We start from the raw sequence: 20302 nt of genomic DNA, 5'->3' as shown, positions 1-20302 counted from the left end.
CGTTTGCCTTTCAGCCTATTTCTTTGTTGATTGACACAAACAAACTCGCCAACCGACACGCGTGACGCGACATTGACAATAACAGTTTTTTTTTTANCTCCAGGCTAGACGAAGTCTGACCCCAGGCTAGATGTGTCTGACACCAGGCAAGCAGGAGATACAGAACATACGCAGCCGCCTGTTCATGGTGAGTCGATGTCTGACACCAGGCTGGATGGTGTCTGACACCGGGCGAGATGGTGTCTGACACCCGGATAGATGTAGTCTGACACCACGCGAGATGGGGTCTGACACCAGGCTAGACGAAGTCTGACACCAGGCTAATGGGGTCTGACACCAGGCTTGATGGTGCCTGACACCAGGCAAGATGGTCTATGACACCATGCTAGATGGTGCCTGACACCACGCTACATGTGTCTGACACCAGGCTAGTTGGTGTCTGACACCAGGCTAGACGAAGTCTGACACCAGGCTAGATAGTGCCTGACACGAGGATAGATGGTGAGTGATACCAAGCTAGATGGTGTCTGACACCGGGGTAGATGATGTCTGACACTAGGATAGATAGTGCCTGACAGGCTAGATGGTGTCTGACACCAAGCTAGATGGTGTACAAGCACACAGCCAACCGAGAGCAGCCAGTCTCCTTCTGCAACATGAGCGAGATAGTCGGCAAGTTCGAGACGGGCCAGCACGACGCGTCGCAACGCACGCGCGAGCGCAAGCAGGAGATACAGAACATACGCAGCCGCCTGTTCATGGTGAGTCGATGTCTGACACCAGGCTAGATGTGTCTGACACCAGGCAAGCAGGAGATACAGAACATACGCAGCCGCCTGTTCATGGTGAGTCGGTGTCTGACTCCAGGCTAGACGAAGTCTGACCCCAGGCTAGATGTGTCTGACACCAGGCAAGCAGGAGATACAGAACATACGCAGCCGCCTGTTCATGGTGAGTCGGTGTCTGACTCCAGGCTAGACGAAGTCTGACCCCAGGCTAGATGTGTCTGACACCAGGCAAGCAGGAGATACAGAACATACGCAGCCGCCTGTTCATGGTGAGTCGGTGTCTGACTCCAGGCTAGACGAAGTCTGACCCCAGGCTAGATGTGTCTGACACCAGGCAAGCAGGAGATACAGAACATACGCAGCCGCCTGTTCATGGTGAGTCGGTGTCTGACTCCAGGCTAGACGAAGTCTGACCCCAGGCTAGATGTGTCTGACACCAGGCAAGCAGGAGATACAGAACATACGCAGCCGCCTGTTCATGGTGAGTCGGTGTCTGACTCCAGGCTAGACGAAGTCTGACCCCAGGCTAGATGTGTCTGACACCAGGCAAGCAGGAGATACAGAACATACGCAGCCGCCTGTTCATGGTGAGTCGGTGTCTGACTCCAGGCTAGACGAAGTCTGACCCCAGTAGATGTGTCTGACGCCAGGCTAGATGTGTCTGACACCAGGCAAGCAGGAGATACAGAACATACGCAGCCGCCTGTTCATGGTGAGTCGGTGTCTGACTCCAGGCTAGACGAAGTCTGACCCCAGTAGATGTGTCTGACGCCAGGCTAGATGTGTCTGACACCAGGCAAGCAGGAGATACAGAACATACGCAGCCGCCTGTTCATGGTGAGTCGGTGTCTGACTCCAGGCTAGACGAAGTCTGACCCCAGTAGATGTGTCTGACGCCAGGCTAGATGTGTCTGACACCAGGCAAGCAGGAGATACAGAACATACGCAGCCGCCTGTTCATGGTGAGTCGGTGTCTGACTCCAGGCTAGACGAAGTCTGACCCCAGTAGATGTGTCTGACGCCAGGCTAGATGTGTCTGACACCAGGCAAGCAGGAGATACAGAACATACGCAGCCGCCTGTTCATGGTGAGTCGGTGTCTGACTCCAGGCTAGACGAAGTCTGACCCCAGTAGATGTGTCTGACGCCAGGCTAGATGTGTCTGACACCAGGCAAGCAGGAGATACAGAACATACGCAGCCGCCTGTTCATGGTGAGTCGGTGTCTGACTCCAGGCTAGACGAAGTCTGACCCCAGTAGATGTGTCTGACGCCAGGCTAGATGTGTCTGACACCAGGCAAGCAGGAGATACAGAACATACGCAGCCGCCTGTTCATGGTGAGTCGGTGTCTGACGCCAGGCTAGATGTGTCTGACACCAGGCAAGCAGGAGATACAGAACATACGCAGCCGCCTGTTCATGGTGAGTCGGTGTCTGACTCCAGGCTAGACGAAGTCTGACCCCAGGCTAGATGTGTCTGACACCAGGCAAGCAGGAGATACAGAACATACGCAGCCGCCTGTTCATGGTGAGTCGNCTTGAGTTTTATGAAATTTTAATTGGTTATCATCGATTCGATGTTTTAACACTGAAAACTTAAAAACATCGATACATCGAGTATTTCAATAGCTTTTCAAATCATCGGATCCATTCGATGTATCGCATTGTAAACATCGATGTTTTCGATACATCGATGTATATCGAATATCCCTAATGTAAAGTGCCCCATAAGGGCTAACTTTTCCTTTTTATTATTTTCTATAATAATTTTGACGTTCATAAGTGCCACTTGTGGTCTTAACTAACTTTTGATTTTGATTTATTTTGGTTTTGAATCATATCGGTAATAGAATGCATTTCTGCTTGACAAAGTTTTAAGGCCTGTGTACACCGCTAAAACTTACGTCGACGGCGCGCTTTTTCCCTACAATCCTGCGTGCGTATCGCTGCAAATGCGCCCTTAAAAACGTGTTGTACACAGGCCCTTTTTATCTAGATGCCGTAACAAAATTTTTCAACTTTCAATCATTCCCCAGGTGTGACGTCATCGGACAAGATAGCAAAAGAGCTAGAGCTTGACGCAGAAAAAGCGCGCGCTATCAAGGAACGCTTCGAAAGTGGTCACGTGTTCAACGATGAAAACCAGCCGCCAAGGAACAGGGAGATCGACGACCGCTCGCTCTTCAACGAAGGTAGGATATTGACTCTTATTGCTATGGTATTACGACCTACATTCGCAATATACCGAATACTCGATTGTTGTCGACACGAGAAGAAGATGAATACCGAATACTCGCTCTAAAACGAAGGTACTGGCTGGAAATTGGCACTTATAGCTATGACACTACGGTACCCATTTGCAATCCACGTGTTCAACGATGAAAACCAGCCTCCAAGGAACAGGGAAATCGACGACCGCTCGCTCTTCAACGAAGGTAGGATATTGACTCTTATTGCTATGGTATTACGACCTACATTCGCAATATACCGAATACTCGATTGTTGTCGACACAAGAAGAAGATGAATACCGAATACTCGCTCTAAAACGAAGGTACTGGCTGGAAATTGGCACTTATTGCTATGACACTACGGCACACATTTTCAATCCACGTGTTCAAAGATGAGAACCAGCCGCCAAGGAACAGGGAAATCGACGACCGCTCGCTCTTCAACGAAGGTAGGATATTGACTCTTATTGCTATGGTATTACGACCTACATTCGCAATATACCGAATACTCGCTCTAAAACGAAGGTACTGGACATTGGCACTTATTGCTATGACACTACGGCACACATTTGCAATCCAGCTATGAACACTACGGCACACATTTGCAATCCACGTGTTCAAAGATGAGAACTAGCCGCCAAGGAACAGGGAAATCGACGACCGCTCGCTCTTCAACGAAGGTAGGATATTTACTCTTATTGCTATGGTATTACGATCTACATTCGCAATATACCGAATACTCGCTCTAAAACGAAGGTACTGGACATTGGCACTTATTGCTATGACACTACGGCACACATTTACAATCCAGCTATGGACACTACGGCACACATTTGCAATCCACGTGTTCAACGATGAAAACCAGCCTCCAAGGAACAGGGAGATCGACGACCGCTCGCTCTTTAACGAAGGTAGGATATTGATTCTTATTGCTATGGTATTACGACCTACATTCGCAATATACCGAATACTCGCTCTAAAACGAAGGTACTGGACATTGGCACTTATTGCTATGACACTACGGCACACATTTACAATCCAGCTATGGACACTACGGCACACATTTGCAATCCACGTATTCAACAATGAAAACCAGCCTCCAAGGAACAGGGAACAATCGACGACCGCTCGCTTTTCAACGAAGGTAGGATATTGAATCTTATTGCTATGGCATTATGACATACATTCGCAATATACACTCGAGTACTCGCTCTACAATAATGGTACTGGACATTGGATCTTATTGCTATGGAGCTACGACACACATTCACTGTATACATTCGACTGCTCGCTCTAAAACGAAGGTACTGGACATTGGCACTTATAGCTATGACACTAAGGTACACATTTGCAATCCACGTGTTCAAAGATGAGAACTAGCCGCCAAGGAACAGGGAAATCGACGACCGCTCGCTCTTCAACGAAGGTAGGATATTGATTCTTATTGCTATGGTATTACGACCTACATTCGCAATATAACGAATACTCGCTCTAAAACGAAGGTACTGGACATTGGCACTTATTGCTATGACACTACGGCACACATTTACAATCCAGCTATGGACACTACGGCACACATTTGCAATCCACGTGTTCAACGATGAAAACCAGCCGCCAAGGAACAGGGAAATCGACGACCGCTCGCTCTTCAACGAAGGTAGGATATTGATTCTTATTGCTATGGTATTACGACCTACATTCGCAATATACCGAATACTCGCTCTAAAACGAAGGTACTGGACATTGACACTTATTGCTATGACACTACGGCACACATTTACAATCCAGCTATGGACACTACGGCACACATTTGCAATCCACGTATTCAACAATGAAAACCAGCCTCCAAGGAACAGGGAACAATCGACGACCGCTCGCTTTTCAACGAAGGTAGGATATTTAATCTTATTGCTATGGCATTATGACATACATTCGCAATATACACTCGAGTACTCGCTCTACAATAAAGGTACTGGACATTGGATCTTATTGCTATGGAGCTACGACACACATTCACTGTATACATTCGACTGCTCGCTCTAAAACGAAGGTACTGGACATTGGCACTTATTGCTATGACACTACGGCACACATTTTCAATCCACGTGTTCAAAGATGAGAACCAGCCGCCAAGGAACAGGGAAATCGACGACCGCTCGCTCTTCAACGAAGGTAGGATATTGACTCTTATTGCTATGGTATTACGACCTACATTCGCAATATACAGAATACTCGCTCTAAAACGAAGATACTGGACATTGGCACTTATTGCTATGACACTACGGCACACAGCAATCCACGTGTTCAACGATGAAAACCAGCCTCCAAGGAACAGGGAAATCGACGACCGCTCGCTCTTCAACGAAGGTCGGACATTGGCTCTTATTGCTATGGTATTACGACCTACATTCGCAATATACCGAATACTCGATTGTTGTCGACACGAGAAGAAGATGAATACCGAATACTCGCTATAAAACGAAGGTACTGGCTGGAAATTGGCACTTATTGCTATGACACTAAGGTACACATTTGCAATCCACGTGTTCAAAGATGATAACTAGCCGCCAAGGAACAGGGAGATCGACGACCGCTCGCTCTTCAACGAAGGTAGGCACTTATTGCTATACTAGCTTCCCACTCAGTGGACCGACGATTTGGTAAAGGTCGCGAAAACACCTGGATACAAGCAGTGAAGGAACGGTGGTTGTTGAAATCCTTGGGTAGTTCTTTGTCCAGTAGTGGATGTCATTTGTTGCAAGGAACGAATGAAAATTCACCAACATACAAAACACACACTTAATAAAATGTTACCTTACATTCCCCATAGATATTTGTACTTAGTTTCTTCTGCACATATACGAACTTAACTTAGTCACTTTTTCTATAAACTCTTAGGTACTCAATTACTCATTTACCAACAAAATACACACACCCGTATTCACAAACATTATATGAGGTCGCACAGTGCGCGAGGACGCACAGGGTCCCAAAAACCTATTCATAGACAATACTTGAGTGGCGGATTGACACACACGAACTAATCACAGAGCACTATTCAAAACTGTGCGTTCCACTTTGCATAGCGTTGCTGTTTCACTTAAACAAGCATTATTTGTGAATACAGGTGACACTTACTCTCACTTATTCATATGTATACTACACATATACACATACAACAATATACACACAGAGAAGGCGCGCTCCATCAAGGAACGCTTCGAGAGCGGACGCGTGTTGAATGAGCCAGTGGAGCCATCCAGGAATAGAGATATTGAAGACCGCTCGCTCTTCAACGAAGGTACACACTCTTGGAAACTATGCACAATACACACACCTCTTGAAAAAAATGCACAATAACACTATACACACGCTAACACTCAAACTCACTCGTACTTTTACTCTCTCTGACGTTTACCCTGCGACGCTATTTTGACGTTTTGCCCGTGACCCGTTGAAATGCCGTTTACCCTTGGTTTACCCCGCGACCCTTGACCAACGTTTACCGTTTTACCTTGCAACGCTAATCTGACGTTAACCCCGCGACGCTACTCTGATGTTTACTGCGCGACTTTTAATGTAACGTTTACCCCACGACTCTATCTAGCTTTAGAAACTTTAAAGGCCAATGTATAACCCACTTAATTTTAAGCTGCATGTGTCAAACAAGGCTGTATGTTTCTTTAATAAAGATAAATAAATAAATAAATAAACATTCACCCCGCTATGTTAAGCTGACGTTTACCACATTATAAAAGTACATTGACCAATAAACTTTGTCAATACCCCCCATTTTTTCTCAGGAGAATGTCTTGTCCATACACCTAAGACTCAAACCTACTAAAATTTTATTAATTTTTTTTTGTTATACCGCCAAACTAATTTTTCTGTATAACCTGAAGGTAAACTGGATGAGAATGCTTTATGGCATTAAGTTCGCCTAATGTTAATATTTTGGCATTGTAGTATAAATAAATAAATAAAAACCTGGGGTGTTCCCACTGCCACTTAGTAGCCGGCACCATGGTAACGTTCCCCCCTCAAAGGGGGACAGACGGGACCTCAGGACCATCTACATCTTATCCGACAGCGGTGAATGTTACTGACCACCAGGAGGCGCCAATAGAGCCTCTTCATAATCCTTCAATAAACTTCGGTATCATTCTAGGCATTGTAAAGAAATCCCTCTCTATCTTCACCACCAGTAGGCGTCAAAAGCCCTTCTATCATCCCCTAACAAGAATTATTTATTTCCAGGCATCGGCAAGAAGTCCCGCTCGATCTTCCTGGAGCTAGACGCCAACGCCAAGAACATGGCGCCGCTGTCGCCGCCGCCGCAGGAGCCGCCCAAGCGCAAAGAAATCGTGAGTATCTTTATACCTCCAGCATATTGAGTATAAGCAAGTATCCAGCATAAGCAAGATTTGAGTATAGTAGGTAATCACATTTTGAACTTTATTATTACCTTGTATTTCGACAATTTGTGTGAAACAGCGGAAAGATTTCTTCATAAAGTAAGAAAGTATTTCCAAAGATGGAGGAGTCAAAAGTAACAATTCCTGAAAAAAAGGAGCAGCTGGTTGCCGACCCCTTAAATAAATAATTTTTCTGACTTATAACCACACACTTTTTTTATAATTCAAAGTAGGTTACTTGTTGTTTCATGTGATTTACGAGGTAATTAGGTAGTTACTCGTGCGCTTACTAATACACTTTACATGTTGTCCCTCCTATTACTATTATTTTGTCCTCCTCGGGAGTCTAATTCAGAATCTCCTGTTCACAAGCTTCTGTATATGTCGCAGGCAAATTGTATGATTTCGCATTTTACAAACGGCGTCGTCAGTTTACAAACGCTCGCTGTTCTATGAAATGCCGAAAGCAAATTGGCGACTCGTTCAATTGATAAAATTTCGACTATGATTGTTGCAATAGGGTGACCATCATAAAACACATGTTGGACAAATCAGACTTAATTTCAGAAATCAGGTAGGTATCTATTCAGGTAAGACAAACCTAAAATACTAGCTACTCCTAAAGTAATTAAAATATTTTCGTAATAAAAACAACACTAAACTAATTTAAACTATTGACGTACCTATAGGTAGGTACATAAAACTATGACATAAAATAAGTTTCGATAGTCAGTCCTTTAATTAAGTCTTACATTTTAATTATACCTACCTAGAAAAAGTCCAGAAGACAACACAATATTTTTTTAAACCAATAATATTCCGCAGCAGTCCTCCACCAGTCCGAGCACCAGATTCCATTGTCACCTTAGCGTTTTTTACGTGCCGGATAACCTCAAAAACTATTTCATTTTTCCATAGCTTTTTCACTGCTCCTATTTGTGAATCGTAAAATATTTTTAATTCACTAAGTATAATAAATGTCTTTTTTTGTGAAAAGTCCTTTGAATACGTAGAATTTGCACTGTTTTCTGTATCACAACACCACGACTCGACGCCATTTTTCTTGTTTTGATTAGCAGCGCCTCGCGTGGTATGAAAAAGAACTAAATACTTCAATTTGCCGCGGCATTTCGTAAACAGCAATTGAATTGGCTATCAAATGTTTTGGCATATTATAAAGTGCCCAGGCAATTTACATTTTGCCTTCGGCATTTCATAGAGCAGCGAGCGTTTGTGAACTGACGACGCCGTTTGTAAAATGCGGAATCATACAATTTGCCTGCGACATATATACACAAAATAAAAACCAACCAAGTATAATAATATACTCTTTTTCTTTGCCCTTGCCCTTTTTACATGATATGGGGTCGGCTCTCCTCCTTCTGAGGCGCCAGCTCTGACCTGGGTTGACGAAATATCTATTTGGGCATGCTCAAAGTCCTGATATAAAAAAATTGCTTAGGCCGTATACAGAAAGAAAACTGGAAACTTATAAGCGCTTACCATTCATTCACATAGGAAGCAAGTTGAATGGCATTTTATATGGCAGCGTCCAGCGCTGACCAGCGCGTGTTGAAACTTGTCGGCGCCGTTCAGTGCTTATCGGGGCGCGTTCATATATTTTCGTGCGCGGGTTATACCATCGCTGTCAAGCGCCGGTAAGCGCTTATAAGTTTCCAGCTTTCTGTCTGTATACGGCCTTAGTGTACAATGTATTTTATTGCAATAAATAGTAATAAATAATCATTTCCAGCCGTTCATCCCCAAAGACGTGGTCCGTTCGGGCGAGTCGGCCGAGGAGGTGCGGGTGGAGACGGCCGATATCTCCGACCGGTTCCGCTTCTTCGAGACCTACAAGCCCGAGGTGGCGCGCAAGCTGTTCCGCATGACGCCGCCGAGACAGACGCAGGTAGGGTGGAAGACCCCTAGGTCACTTAGGGACCTTAGGGGTCCCCTAGAAGACGTCCACAGCTAGACAAACGCCTACGCCAAATCGAGCTTTACACCGGCTTCGTCTTGCGCTGAGTTCCGCATGACGCCGCAACGCTAGACGCAGGTAGAGTAGATCTATCTTTATTGGCATTTTTCTCCCCTTCTCCCTTAGGTGAAGGACATCTACTGCTGGACAACGAAATTCTTCTCCCTTAGGTGAAAGATGTCTACTGCAGGATAACGAAATTCTTCTCCCTTAGTTGAAAGATGTCTACTGCAGGATAACGAAATTCTTCTCCCTTAGGTGAAAGACGTCTACTGCTGGACAAAGAAATTCAGGAATATCCTTGAAGATTGATGAGTCAAAAGGAGTTCCATAATTATGACGCATCAAACTTCACAGCATATTCCTTCTCTTCTTCCTTAGGAGACAACACTGCTGAACAAAGGCTCACGCAAGTTCTGCATTACACAGCTCTGGCAGACTCAGTTATGTTACCTGCTTATCAAGCTTTACACAGACGTATTACTTCTATCCCTTAGATGTCTTTTACTGGATAAAGGCAGAAACTTTTACTGGAATCTTACTCCTGACTCCTCGGTCCAAAAACGTCCATTGCTGGACAAAGGACCACGTCACAATAAGCTAGACACAAGCATATTCCTCTCGCTCTCTTAAAAGATGTCCACTGACTAAAGGTCCATGCGACAATGAGCTTGACACTGACATCTCTTAACCTTCGCCACGTCAAGCTTAACCTGGAATCTCGACCCTCTCCAGAAGACGTCCACAGCTGGACGCGCTCCCAGCACAATCCTCCAGCCGTCCGCCCAAAGACGTGGTCCGCTCCGGCTCGTCGGCCGAGGAGGTGCGCGTGGAGACGGCCGACATCTCCGACCGGTTCCGCTTCTTCGAGACCTACAAGCCCGAGCTGGCGCGCAAGCTGGGCCGCATGACGCCGCCGCGCCAGGCGCAGGTGGGGCACATCAAGCTTTACAGGACATTCCTTCGCATCTTCCTTAGGAGACAACACTGCTGGACAAAGGCTCATGCAAGTTCTGCATGACACCGCCGCGCCAGACGCAGGTAGGAAAGAACCCTAGGTCACTTGGAGACCTTGGGGTCACTTGGGGTCGCTTATGGACCTTGGGACCTTGGGGTCACTTAGGGACCTTGGTTGGGGACCTTAGACACCTTGGGGTCACTTAGACTTCTTGGGGTCACTTAGACACCTTGGGGTCACTTAGACACCTTGGGGTCACTTAGACACCTTAGTGTCCCTTAGAAGACGTCCACAGCTGGACGCGCTCCCAGCACAATCCTCCAGCCGTCCGCCCAAAGACGTGGTCCGCTCCGGCTCGTCGGCCGAGGAGGTGCGCGTGGAGACGGCCGACATCTCCGACCGGTTCCGCTTCTTCGAGACCTACAAGCCCGAGCTGGCGCGCAAGCTGGTCCGCATGACGCCGCCGCGCCAGCCGCAGGTGGGGCACGTCAAGCTTTACAGGATGTTCCTTCTCTTCTTCCTTAGGTGAAAGACATCTACTGCTGGACAAAGAAATTCTGTAACAGGTTCGAGGTTGATAGTAAGGAGTTCCGTATGGCGGAAGAACCCTAGGTCACTTAGGGACCTTGGGGTCACTTGGGGTCACTTAGGGAACTTGGGGTCACTTGGGGTCACTTAGGTACCTTGGGGTCACTAAGGGCCCTTGGGGTCACTCAGGGACCTTGGGGTCGCTTGAGGACCTTGGGGTCGCTTAGGGACCTTGGGGTCTCTTAGGGACCTTGGCGACCTTGGGGTCACTTAGAGACCTTGGGGTCGCTTAGACACCTTGGGGTCACTTAGACACGTTGGGGTCACTTAGACACCTTGGGGTCTCTTAGACACCTTGGGGTCACTTAGGGACCTTGGGGTCACTTTGACACCTTGGGGTCACTTGGGGACCTTTGGGTCACTTTGGGACCTTGGGGTCACTTGGGGACCTTGGGGTCACTTAGGGACCATGGGGTCACTTAGACACCTTGGGGTCACTTAGGGACCTTGTAGTCACTTAGAGACCTTGGGGTCACTTAAAGACCTTGGGGTCACTTCGGGACCTTGGGGTCACTTAGGGACCTTGGGGTCACTTAGGGACCTTGGGGTCACTTAAGGACCTTGGTGTCCCTTAGAAGACGGCCGCAGCTGGACGCGCTCCCAGCACAATCCTCCAGCCGTCCGCCCAAAGACGTGGTCCGCTCCGGCTCGTCGGCCGAGGAGGTGCGCGTGGAGACGGCCGACATCTCCGACCGGTTCCGCTTCTTCGAGACCTACAAGCCCGAGCTGGCGCGCGAGCTGGGCCGCATGACGCCGCCGCGCCAGCCGCAGGTGGGGCACGTCAAGCTTTACAGGATGTTCCTTCTCTTCCTTAGACAGATAAAGCTGGCGTGGTTCTACCCCTCAGCCTAAAGACGTCCAGACGCAGGTAGGGCACATCAAGCTTTACAGGATGTTCCTTCTCTTCTTCCTTAGACAGATAAAGGCTGACGTGGTTCTACCCCTCAGCCTAAAGACGTCCAGACGCAGGTAGGGCACATCAAGCTTTACAGGATGTTCCTTCTCTTCTTCCTTAGACAGATAAAGGCTGACGTGGTTCTACCCCTCAGCCTAAAGACGTCCAGACGCAGGTAGGGCACATCAAGCTTTACAGGATGTTCCTTCTCTTCTTCCTTAGACAGATAAAGGCTGACGTGGTTCTACCCCTCAGCCTAAAGACGTCCAGACGCAGGTAGGGCACATCAAGCTTTACAGGATGTTCCTTCTCTTCTTCCTTAGACAGATAAAGGCTGACGTGGTTCTACCCCTCAGCCTAAAGACGTCCAGACGCAGGTAGGGCACATCAAGCTTTACAGGATGTTCCTTCTCTTCTTCCTTAGACAGATAAAGGCTGACGTGGTTCTACCCCTCAGCCTAAAGACGTCCAGACGCAGGTAGGGCACATCAAGCTTTACAGGATGTTCCTTCTCTTCTTCCTTAGACAGATAAAGGCTGACGTGGTTCTACCCCTCAGCCTAAAGACGTCCAGACGCAGGTAGGGCACATCAAGCTTTACAGGATGTTCCTTCTCTTCTTCCTTAGACAGATAAAGGCTGACGTGGTTCTACCCCTCAGCCTAAAGACGTCCAGACGCAGGTAGGGCACATCAAGCTTTACAGGATGTTCCTTCTCTTCTTCCTTAGACAGATAAAGGCTGACGTGGTTCTACCCCTTAGCCTAAAGACGTCCAGACGCAGGTAGGGCACATCAAGCTTTACAGGATTTTCCTTCCCTTCTTCCTTAGACAGATAAAGGCTGGCAAGGTGACGCAAGGTCAATTGTTACTACCGTCTGGTATCTTCTATCCCTTCACTCAAAAGACGTCCACTGCTGGGAAGAGCCACACTTATGCAAGCAGCACTTCAAGCATGACCTTTAGAAGACATCCACGCAGGTACACAGCATATGAAATGATATTGGCACTGGTTCCTTCCTCCCTCACTCTCTAAGAAGACGTCCATTGCTGGAGAAAGGCAAATACAGTTACTACGCTCCACTACATAGGCATATTTCTCCTCCTCTCCCTTAGATGTCCAGGTCACACCAAGGTAGACACAAGCATATTCCTCTCTCTCTTAAAAGATGTCCACTTCTGATTAAAGGTCGCATAATGAGCTTGACTAGCATCTTCCTCCTAACCTACGCTACGTCAACCTTGACCTGGAGTCTCGACCCTCTCCCAGAAGACGTCCACAGCTTGGGGTCGCTTAGGGACCTTTGGGTCACTTATACACCTTGGGGTCACTTAGGCACCTTGGGGTCACTTAGGCACCTTGGGGTCACTCAGGGACCTTGGGGTCACTTAGACACCTCGGGGTCACTTAGGGACCTTGGGGTCGCTTAGGGACCTTGGGGTCGCTTAGGGACCTTGGGGTCGCTTAGGGACCTTGGGGTCGCTTAGGGACCTTGGGGTCTCTTAGGGACCTTGGCGACCTTGGGGTCACTTAGACACCTTTGGGTCACTTATACACCTTGGGGTCACTTAGGCACCTTGGGGTCACTTAGGCACCTTGGGGTCACTCGGGGACCTTGAGGTCACTTAGACACCTTGGGGTCACTTAGACACCTTGGGGTCACTTAGACACCTTGGGGTCACTTAGACACGTTGGGGTCACTTAGACACCTTGGGGTCACTTGGGGTCGCTTAGACACCTTGGCGTCGCTTAGACACCTTGGGGTCACTTAGACACCTTGGGGTCACTTAGACACCTTGGGGTCACTCAGGAACCTTAGGGTCACTTGGGGACCTTGGGGTCACTTGGGGACCTGTGGGTCACTTAGAGACCTTGGGGTCACACCTTGGCTTCACATAGGAACCTTGGGGTCACTTAGAGACCTTGGGGTCACACCTTGGGTTCACTTAGACACCCTGGGGTCACGTAAAGACCTAAGTGTCCCTTAGAAGACGGCCGCAGCTGGACGCGCTCCCAGCACAGTCCTCCAGCCGTCCGCCCAAAGACGTGGTCCGCTCCGGCTCGTCGGCCGAGGAGGTGCGCGTGGAGACGGCCGACATCTCCGACCGGTTCCGCTTCTTCGAGACCTACAAGCCCGAGCTGGCGCGCAAGCTGGGCCGCATGACGCCGCCGCGACAGACGCAGGTAGGGCACATCAAGCTTTACAGGACATTCCTTCGCATCTTCCTTAGGAGACAACACTGCTGGACAAAGGCTCATGCAAGTTCTGTATGACACCACCGCGCCAGACTCACTTCGGGACCTTGGGGTCACTTAGACACCTTGGGGTCACTTAGACACCTCGGTGTCCCTTAGAAGACGGCCGCAGCTGGACGCGCTCCCAGCACAACCCTCCAGCCGTCCGCCCAAAGACGTGGTCCGCTCCGGCTCGTCGGCCGAGGAGGTGCGCGTGGAGACGGCAGTGGATCTTAGACAGATAAAGGTTCACTAAGGAGTTGCGCATGACAACGTCAGCAGATCAAGCTTTACTGGCATCTTCCTTCCCTTCTCCCTTAGGTGAAAGATATCTACTGCTGGACCAAAAAATTCTGTAACAGATTCGAGGTTGATCGTCAGGTCTATTCTAACAAAAATTTTCACTGAGATGTGATGGTTAATAACGAAATTGTTTTATTTGTTCACATTTCGTCTCCGCCTTTGTAGAAAAGGGTTATCAGTGTCGCCACAATGAAACTTATTTCAAATTGTATTAAACAGCTTGGCTGCCGTTATAAATGTATAACCGGCAGACAGTGGTGACTGAGTTTGTTGCGGCGCTTCTTCTCAGCACTTGCCAAATGTTTGTTTCGAAGCGCTGGTAAATAGTTCTTACAAATCGTCATTTTGCTCTTAAGGAGTCTCTACATGTCTCATAATCTTTTTACCCTACCAGCGCTTCGAGACCATTTGGCAAGTGCTGAGAAGAAGCGCCGCAACAAACTCAGTCACCACTGTCTGCCGGTTAATATAAATAAATAGAAATAGTAGTAGTAGGTACATTCGATTCAGGAGCAGTTCACTGAATTTACCATGCATTCTTCTGCAATGTCTGCTCATGTACGCTTCAACCTCGGTACTTCTTTCCCAATTCCATAAAATTCAACATTTAGAAAGTGACAGAAAATTTTAAAATAGGTAGTTGAAACAAACCACAGCTAATTTTCATAGTGGACTGTACTATACGATAAACATGACAGTCAATTTGACAACCTTTGTCGGAAACATTATTCAATGAAAATATTGTCCGAACCCTTAGTATTTCTCTTCGACAAATACTTCAACACATTGTGAACCACTTTTCTTTCACGACTATAAAAAGATTTTAGCAATTTATTTCACAAAATCAATTGCGCACATTTAAAATAAAGTTTGTTTACACTTTGACAGCAATAGACTGACATGCAAGGTGACATGTCAATGAAGTTTTCAGTTACTGTTGCCATTAAAAGAAATTAGTACCATTAGTTTTCCGCAACATGGCGAGGGTTTTTATGTTCCTGGTCAGGCTATAACTACTAATTTCATTAGGTAGTCTATACAAATAAAGATAGTAATTTTGATTTTAATTAGATTTTTTGATTATCTCTCCCCAGCGCGCCAAGTCGCCTTCTCCCGAGGTGTACCACGAGCCGAGCGTGGTCCGCAGCGGCGAGGGCGTGGCCGACGCTCGCCTGGCTGCAGACCGCCATACAGCATCCCGTATGATCTCCGTGTTCCGGCAGCTGGAGCAGGACAAGGGCCGCGCCGAGGAACAAGGTAAGAATAAATAAAGTCCGGTCGCCGAGCACATAGAACTTCGTCCAATGACCCCAAGCTACCCATCCTTATCGCTCGCGCGTAATTATATTGCTGTCGCGACTGTGCGACGGGCGCCCGCAGTGAGTGTGCGAGCGCGACAGCAAAGAGGATGGGTAGCTTGAGGTTATTGGACGAAATTCGACGTACTCGACGACCGAACCTTAGAAGACAAAATATAAATCCCATCAAAAACAATAGGTACTTGTCAAAAAAACCAAGTCTCGCAACTCAGTTGTTCTACGGTAAAAAGTTGTGAGATCCATGTAATACCAAGTCCAGGCCAGGAAATCTTTAACGTTTTACATAAATAAATTGACTTGGCCATCGCATGAAAACACGTGTAAATTAAATTATTTAGTGCGATGGCCAAGTCAATAATTTATGTAGAACGTTAAAGATTTCCTGGCCTGGACTTGGTATTACATGGATCTCACAACTTTTTACCGTAGAACAACTGAGTTGCGAGACTTGGTTTTTTTGACAGGTTGCACTACCGTGCCCCCAAATATTTTAGTTTTTCCTTGATTCATACACCAAACACTACTTATATTCCAAATTTGAAGCTTCTAGGTCTGCTAGAAGTGCCTTAGAGTTTTGATGATCGGTGAGTCAGTGAGTCAGTGAGTGACAAAATTAAGTAACTTTGACCCGTTATAATTCTTAAACTACTGGTTCAAATTGAATGAAATTTTAAATATACCGTGTCTTTACAATGCCTGCATAGCTAATGAAAATTCAGCCTTCTAGTTTTATCCACAACGAAGTTACAGGCAGTCGAAAATGGCCTGAATTGCTTCGAGAAAAGGATGGTACGGCCGTGCCGCTTTTTTGCTCGACTTGGTGGGGGCACTGCCGTGCCCCCAGACTACGGGCCTCCCTCACACTAGTCTCGCACAGCGTCGCTGCGATGCATTATTTAGTTTAAAGAGAATTGGTGCTCTGTTGTTTCGACCAGCAGTTCATCTGTGGAAACTACACGACAAACAAGGCAGTTCAGTTCGATAGATAGAGTTGAAAGTTGCAAAAGCTAAAAATCAAAACTATAATAAAGATAATTGGTTGCAGAAATAAAGCAAAAATGACAGAATTCAATTAAAAAAAAACTGAAAATAGCAAAAACAAAAAAGCAGAAACTAAAAAAGAAAAACTGAATGCATGTTCGAAAAAAGATATAACTAAAAAAACAGAAAAAAAAAAAAACACTTCAAAATCGCACAAGACCAGTTTCACAGTTTCCAATCTTCTGATAATTCCCCAGGACCCAAGCCCCTCAAATGCTTCACGCCGCCGCCCGCGGGGGAGAACAACCACACCGGCGACACCACGGACGAGGAAGACGACTACAGCTCGGAGTACGAGGAGGACAGCGAGGAGGAGCGTCGCCGCGCTTACTACAAGGGCCGCGAGAGGGATGAAGCGTTGAAACAGGTAAGGCTGCGACAAAGGTCTTCCTTAGATATAGTAACACATACCCAGTAGACATAGTAACACATCTCCCTTAGTGATACAACATCCATCCCCATAGACATAGTAACGCAACGGCCTCCCTGAACATCAAAACAATAACATTTTCCTTGGACATAGTGACACACACCTCCCTAGACATAATAACACATTTCCCCTGGACATAGTAACACAACATCCCCCTACAAAATAAAGCAACATCCCCATTAGACATAGTAACATAGAGTCAACTGTCAAGACTACATCAAAATCATTTCAGCTGTTTTCGGGCAATCCGCAGTTTAAGTCTCATAATCCCTCACAAGCTTCTTTAGTTACATTCTTATTACTTGCTTTTCAAGCCATAAGTTACGTTAATTTTACGGAAGCGAATGAAAGTGAAAAAGCGGGGTTAAATATAGATTTAACATACATCATAAGTGCCTACTATTAGTGCCAAAATACTGGTCGAAATTGAATACAATTTTTTATATCATTTATCGTTCTTTCCAGGCGCAGCAGCTGGCCCGCACCAAGAGTTTCCGCGACCGCTTCGAGCACTGGTCGGAGAGCGAGCCCGCCGCGCCCAGGCACGCGCCCAACATCGAGCGCGCCGAGCAGGACGAAGACGGGGAATCGCAGCTAGAAACGGCTAAAAGGTAAGAATAAAAATAAGAAAACCATAAAAATGTGGCGGACAAAACAAGAGTAGACATAATTACCTTATAAAATATGCTGAACTTGCCCGCTCAGCAAAAATCGCGACACGACACAAAAGTCGTGTCGAGAAGCTGGTTTTCAGTGGGAACCAACGCGTGATGAGGATTGCGCGCCCCTTTGGTAACACCACTATCATTGTAATTATAAGAATGAGGAGGTCAAAAGTGGCTCCAAATGGTTCATGTAATACACACGGTGCTGCTCGCCAGTTCTGTTGCTTGAATTGGCTTGATACGCTACCGCGTGTGAAGATAGTTCTTGAGCTTCGAGCACTGGTCGGAGAGCGAGCCCGCCGCGCCCAGGCACGCACCCAACATCGAACGGGCCGAGCAGGACTGACTAAAAGGTAACGCTACCATCCCTATATTGTTACCAGCTCGCACTAAGCGTTCCGATGACTCTTATAATGCTGCTGTTCTGTTTCCTGAACACTTTCGTGTTTTATAATGGTGGGCCCACTAGAGTGAGCCCACCGTAGGCTGGACTTTGGTCCAACACCGCGGTGGGCAACCCTCTAGTTGGGTTCGCCACTGATCGGGCGCCTTATGCGCTCGATACGGCCCGATCGCGAACGTCGGTCTGCGGCCCACACTCGGCCTCGTCGGCACGCGCACCGACGATCGCCAAACGGCTAGAGTACCTTCTGTACTCGCCACTCTGCCCGGTGAAGCTGGAAAAGCTCTTCAAGCTACCAGCGCGCGTCCCTTCAAAAAAAAATCCTGAACACTAAGTAATCCGGGCCTGTTCGAGGCGAGTGAATAAATAGGCACTTCCAGGGCAGATATATACCATCCTAGACTGCATCCCACTTAACATCAGGTGCGATTGTGGTCAAATACCTGCCTTGTTATACATAAAAAAGAGGTAACGACACTGACTGACTGAAGAATAGTTCTTGAGCTTCGAGCACTGGTCGGAGAGCGAGCCGCGACACGCGCCCAATAACAAATCTGACACCAAGGGCCATAGCTGTTGCAGCCACGCAACGCTAAAAAATCCCGATAATTGCCAAAAGAATTATTACCAAATTTTAGCAATTATTTATTCAATAAATGAAACTATCTTGTTGCAGCCTGCGAGAAAAGTTCGAGAACATGAAAGTGCAACAGACTACCGTCACAAAAACCTTCGTGCCCAAAGTCAATCGATTTGTGGTAAGAAACATAAATTAAACTACTACCCAGTACATTATAGCAATTGGAAACCGAGTTAGTTTTCAACAATTTTGGGCCATCGCCTTGGAATTATTTGTTATATTGACATTTACCCAATTTTATCATTTAGATTAATTTAAAAGAGATTCAATAAAAAAAACGTTTTTTACAGTGACCGCTGAGTGAGATCCATCGCTGTTCAATTGCCAAAGCTACGTTTTAACCCTCGTGAAGTTGTAAAGTCACCTAACATACTTGCCAATTATATTATACCCTAGTTAAGCCACGGTTGTAACCTTTTAATAATTCGACGAATATCTCTTAGATTTAAAATTGTATTTATTGTATTTTATATAGGACTGATAGGAGATGCATTTTTATTGAACAAGTGCCTTGAAATGTGCAATTGCAATGAATTTTGAGTATTTACTCGATTTTTATTAAAGTATTATACTCAATTTTATATGGGAGTGAATTTAACTGTTTTTAATGGGAACTTCGCTCTAATTTTAGGTTAAGATCTCTAAATAATTCTTACGACTCGTATATCATTGGTATTCATGTTTCATGTTATAAATTTACTTTTGTACCAACATCCCATCTTGCCATACATATTTATTACATTATTTATGTGCTGTGCCATCGCCATTTTGTTAATTGTAAGAATAATTGTTTGTGAAATGTAGGTCTCGCTGCAAGCAGTGCCTGTATTTTCTAATTTGACAACCCTTAGCTAAACTGAAACGGCAGTAGCGTCTAGCGACACATAATTTAATCTTACTGCCTACTGCTTTGTCTTAAAATCAAAAACATTGATATTTCAATGAGTTAGATAGCCGCTTTTCAACTAATAACAGTCGTTATCAGTCCTAGAATAAGCAGTAAATTTGAAACCAGGGTAGAACTAAGTATTATAATCTGAAACTGGTTTTTCAGACCAGTGTTTCTTAATACAGGCCCTTCACAATGCAGTGGCAGTAAGATGGCTACCATAATAAACCTAATTGCCTTGTCTTATGGTCCATTATGCAAAAAATTTACTTCAGTACCTAAGGCTCAAATTGTTCAAACCTGTTTAACCTGCATAAAGGTTTTTGTGAAGACGTAAACTTGCGTTTATTGTAGAATATTGATCCAAATCATCGATATTGTAGTAGGTATTTGAACCCTGCTAAGCGCACATCTTTTACCAACTAAGCTAGATGGATATAGCGTGTCATTCACGAAGACGCGCCCCACCATTCTTCCGCTAATGTTTGAGTGTTATCGGTACACGCTAAATTACCCATGTGTGCACACG

At 46.3% G+C, this 20302-nt stretch overlaps 1 protein-coding gene across 1 annotated transcript in view; it reads left to right on the top strand.

The window, feature by feature from the left end:
- Positions 1-20073, top strand: part of LOC114353039 (LIM domain and actin-binding protein 1) — a 45245-nt gene extending 25172 nt beyond the window's left edge. The window contains exons 10-17 of the mRNA XM_028304846.1: positions 2824-2979; positions 7274-7380; positions 9185-9340; positions 15481-15643; positions 16944-17113; positions 17642-17787; positions 18921-19002; positions 19175-20073. Coding sequence (XP_028160647.1) covers positions 2824-2979; positions 7274-7380; positions 9185-9340; positions 15481-15643; positions 16944-17113; positions 17642-17787; positions 18921-19002; positions 19175-19177 — 983 coding nt within the window. The 3' untranslated portion in view covers positions 19178-20073. The remainder of the gene's footprint in view (positions 1-2823; positions 2980-7273; positions 7381-9184; positions 9341-15480; positions 15644-16943; positions 17114-17641; positions 17788-18920; positions 19003-19174) is intronic.
- The last annotated feature ends 229 nt before the right edge of the window (positions 20074-20302 follow it).

Source organism: Ostrinia furnacalis, unplaced genomic scaffold (assembly GCF_004193835.3).
Source record: "Ostrinia furnacalis isolate ACB-3 unplaced genomic scaffold, ASM419383v2 OfSCF1535, whole genome shotgun sequence".
Classification (NCBI taxonomy): Eukaryota; Metazoa; Arthropoda; class Insecta; order Lepidoptera; family Crambidae; genus Ostrinia; species Ostrinia furnacalis.
Note: the sequence above shows the minus strand (reverse complement) of the source record. Positions and strands in the feature narration are given on the sequence as shown.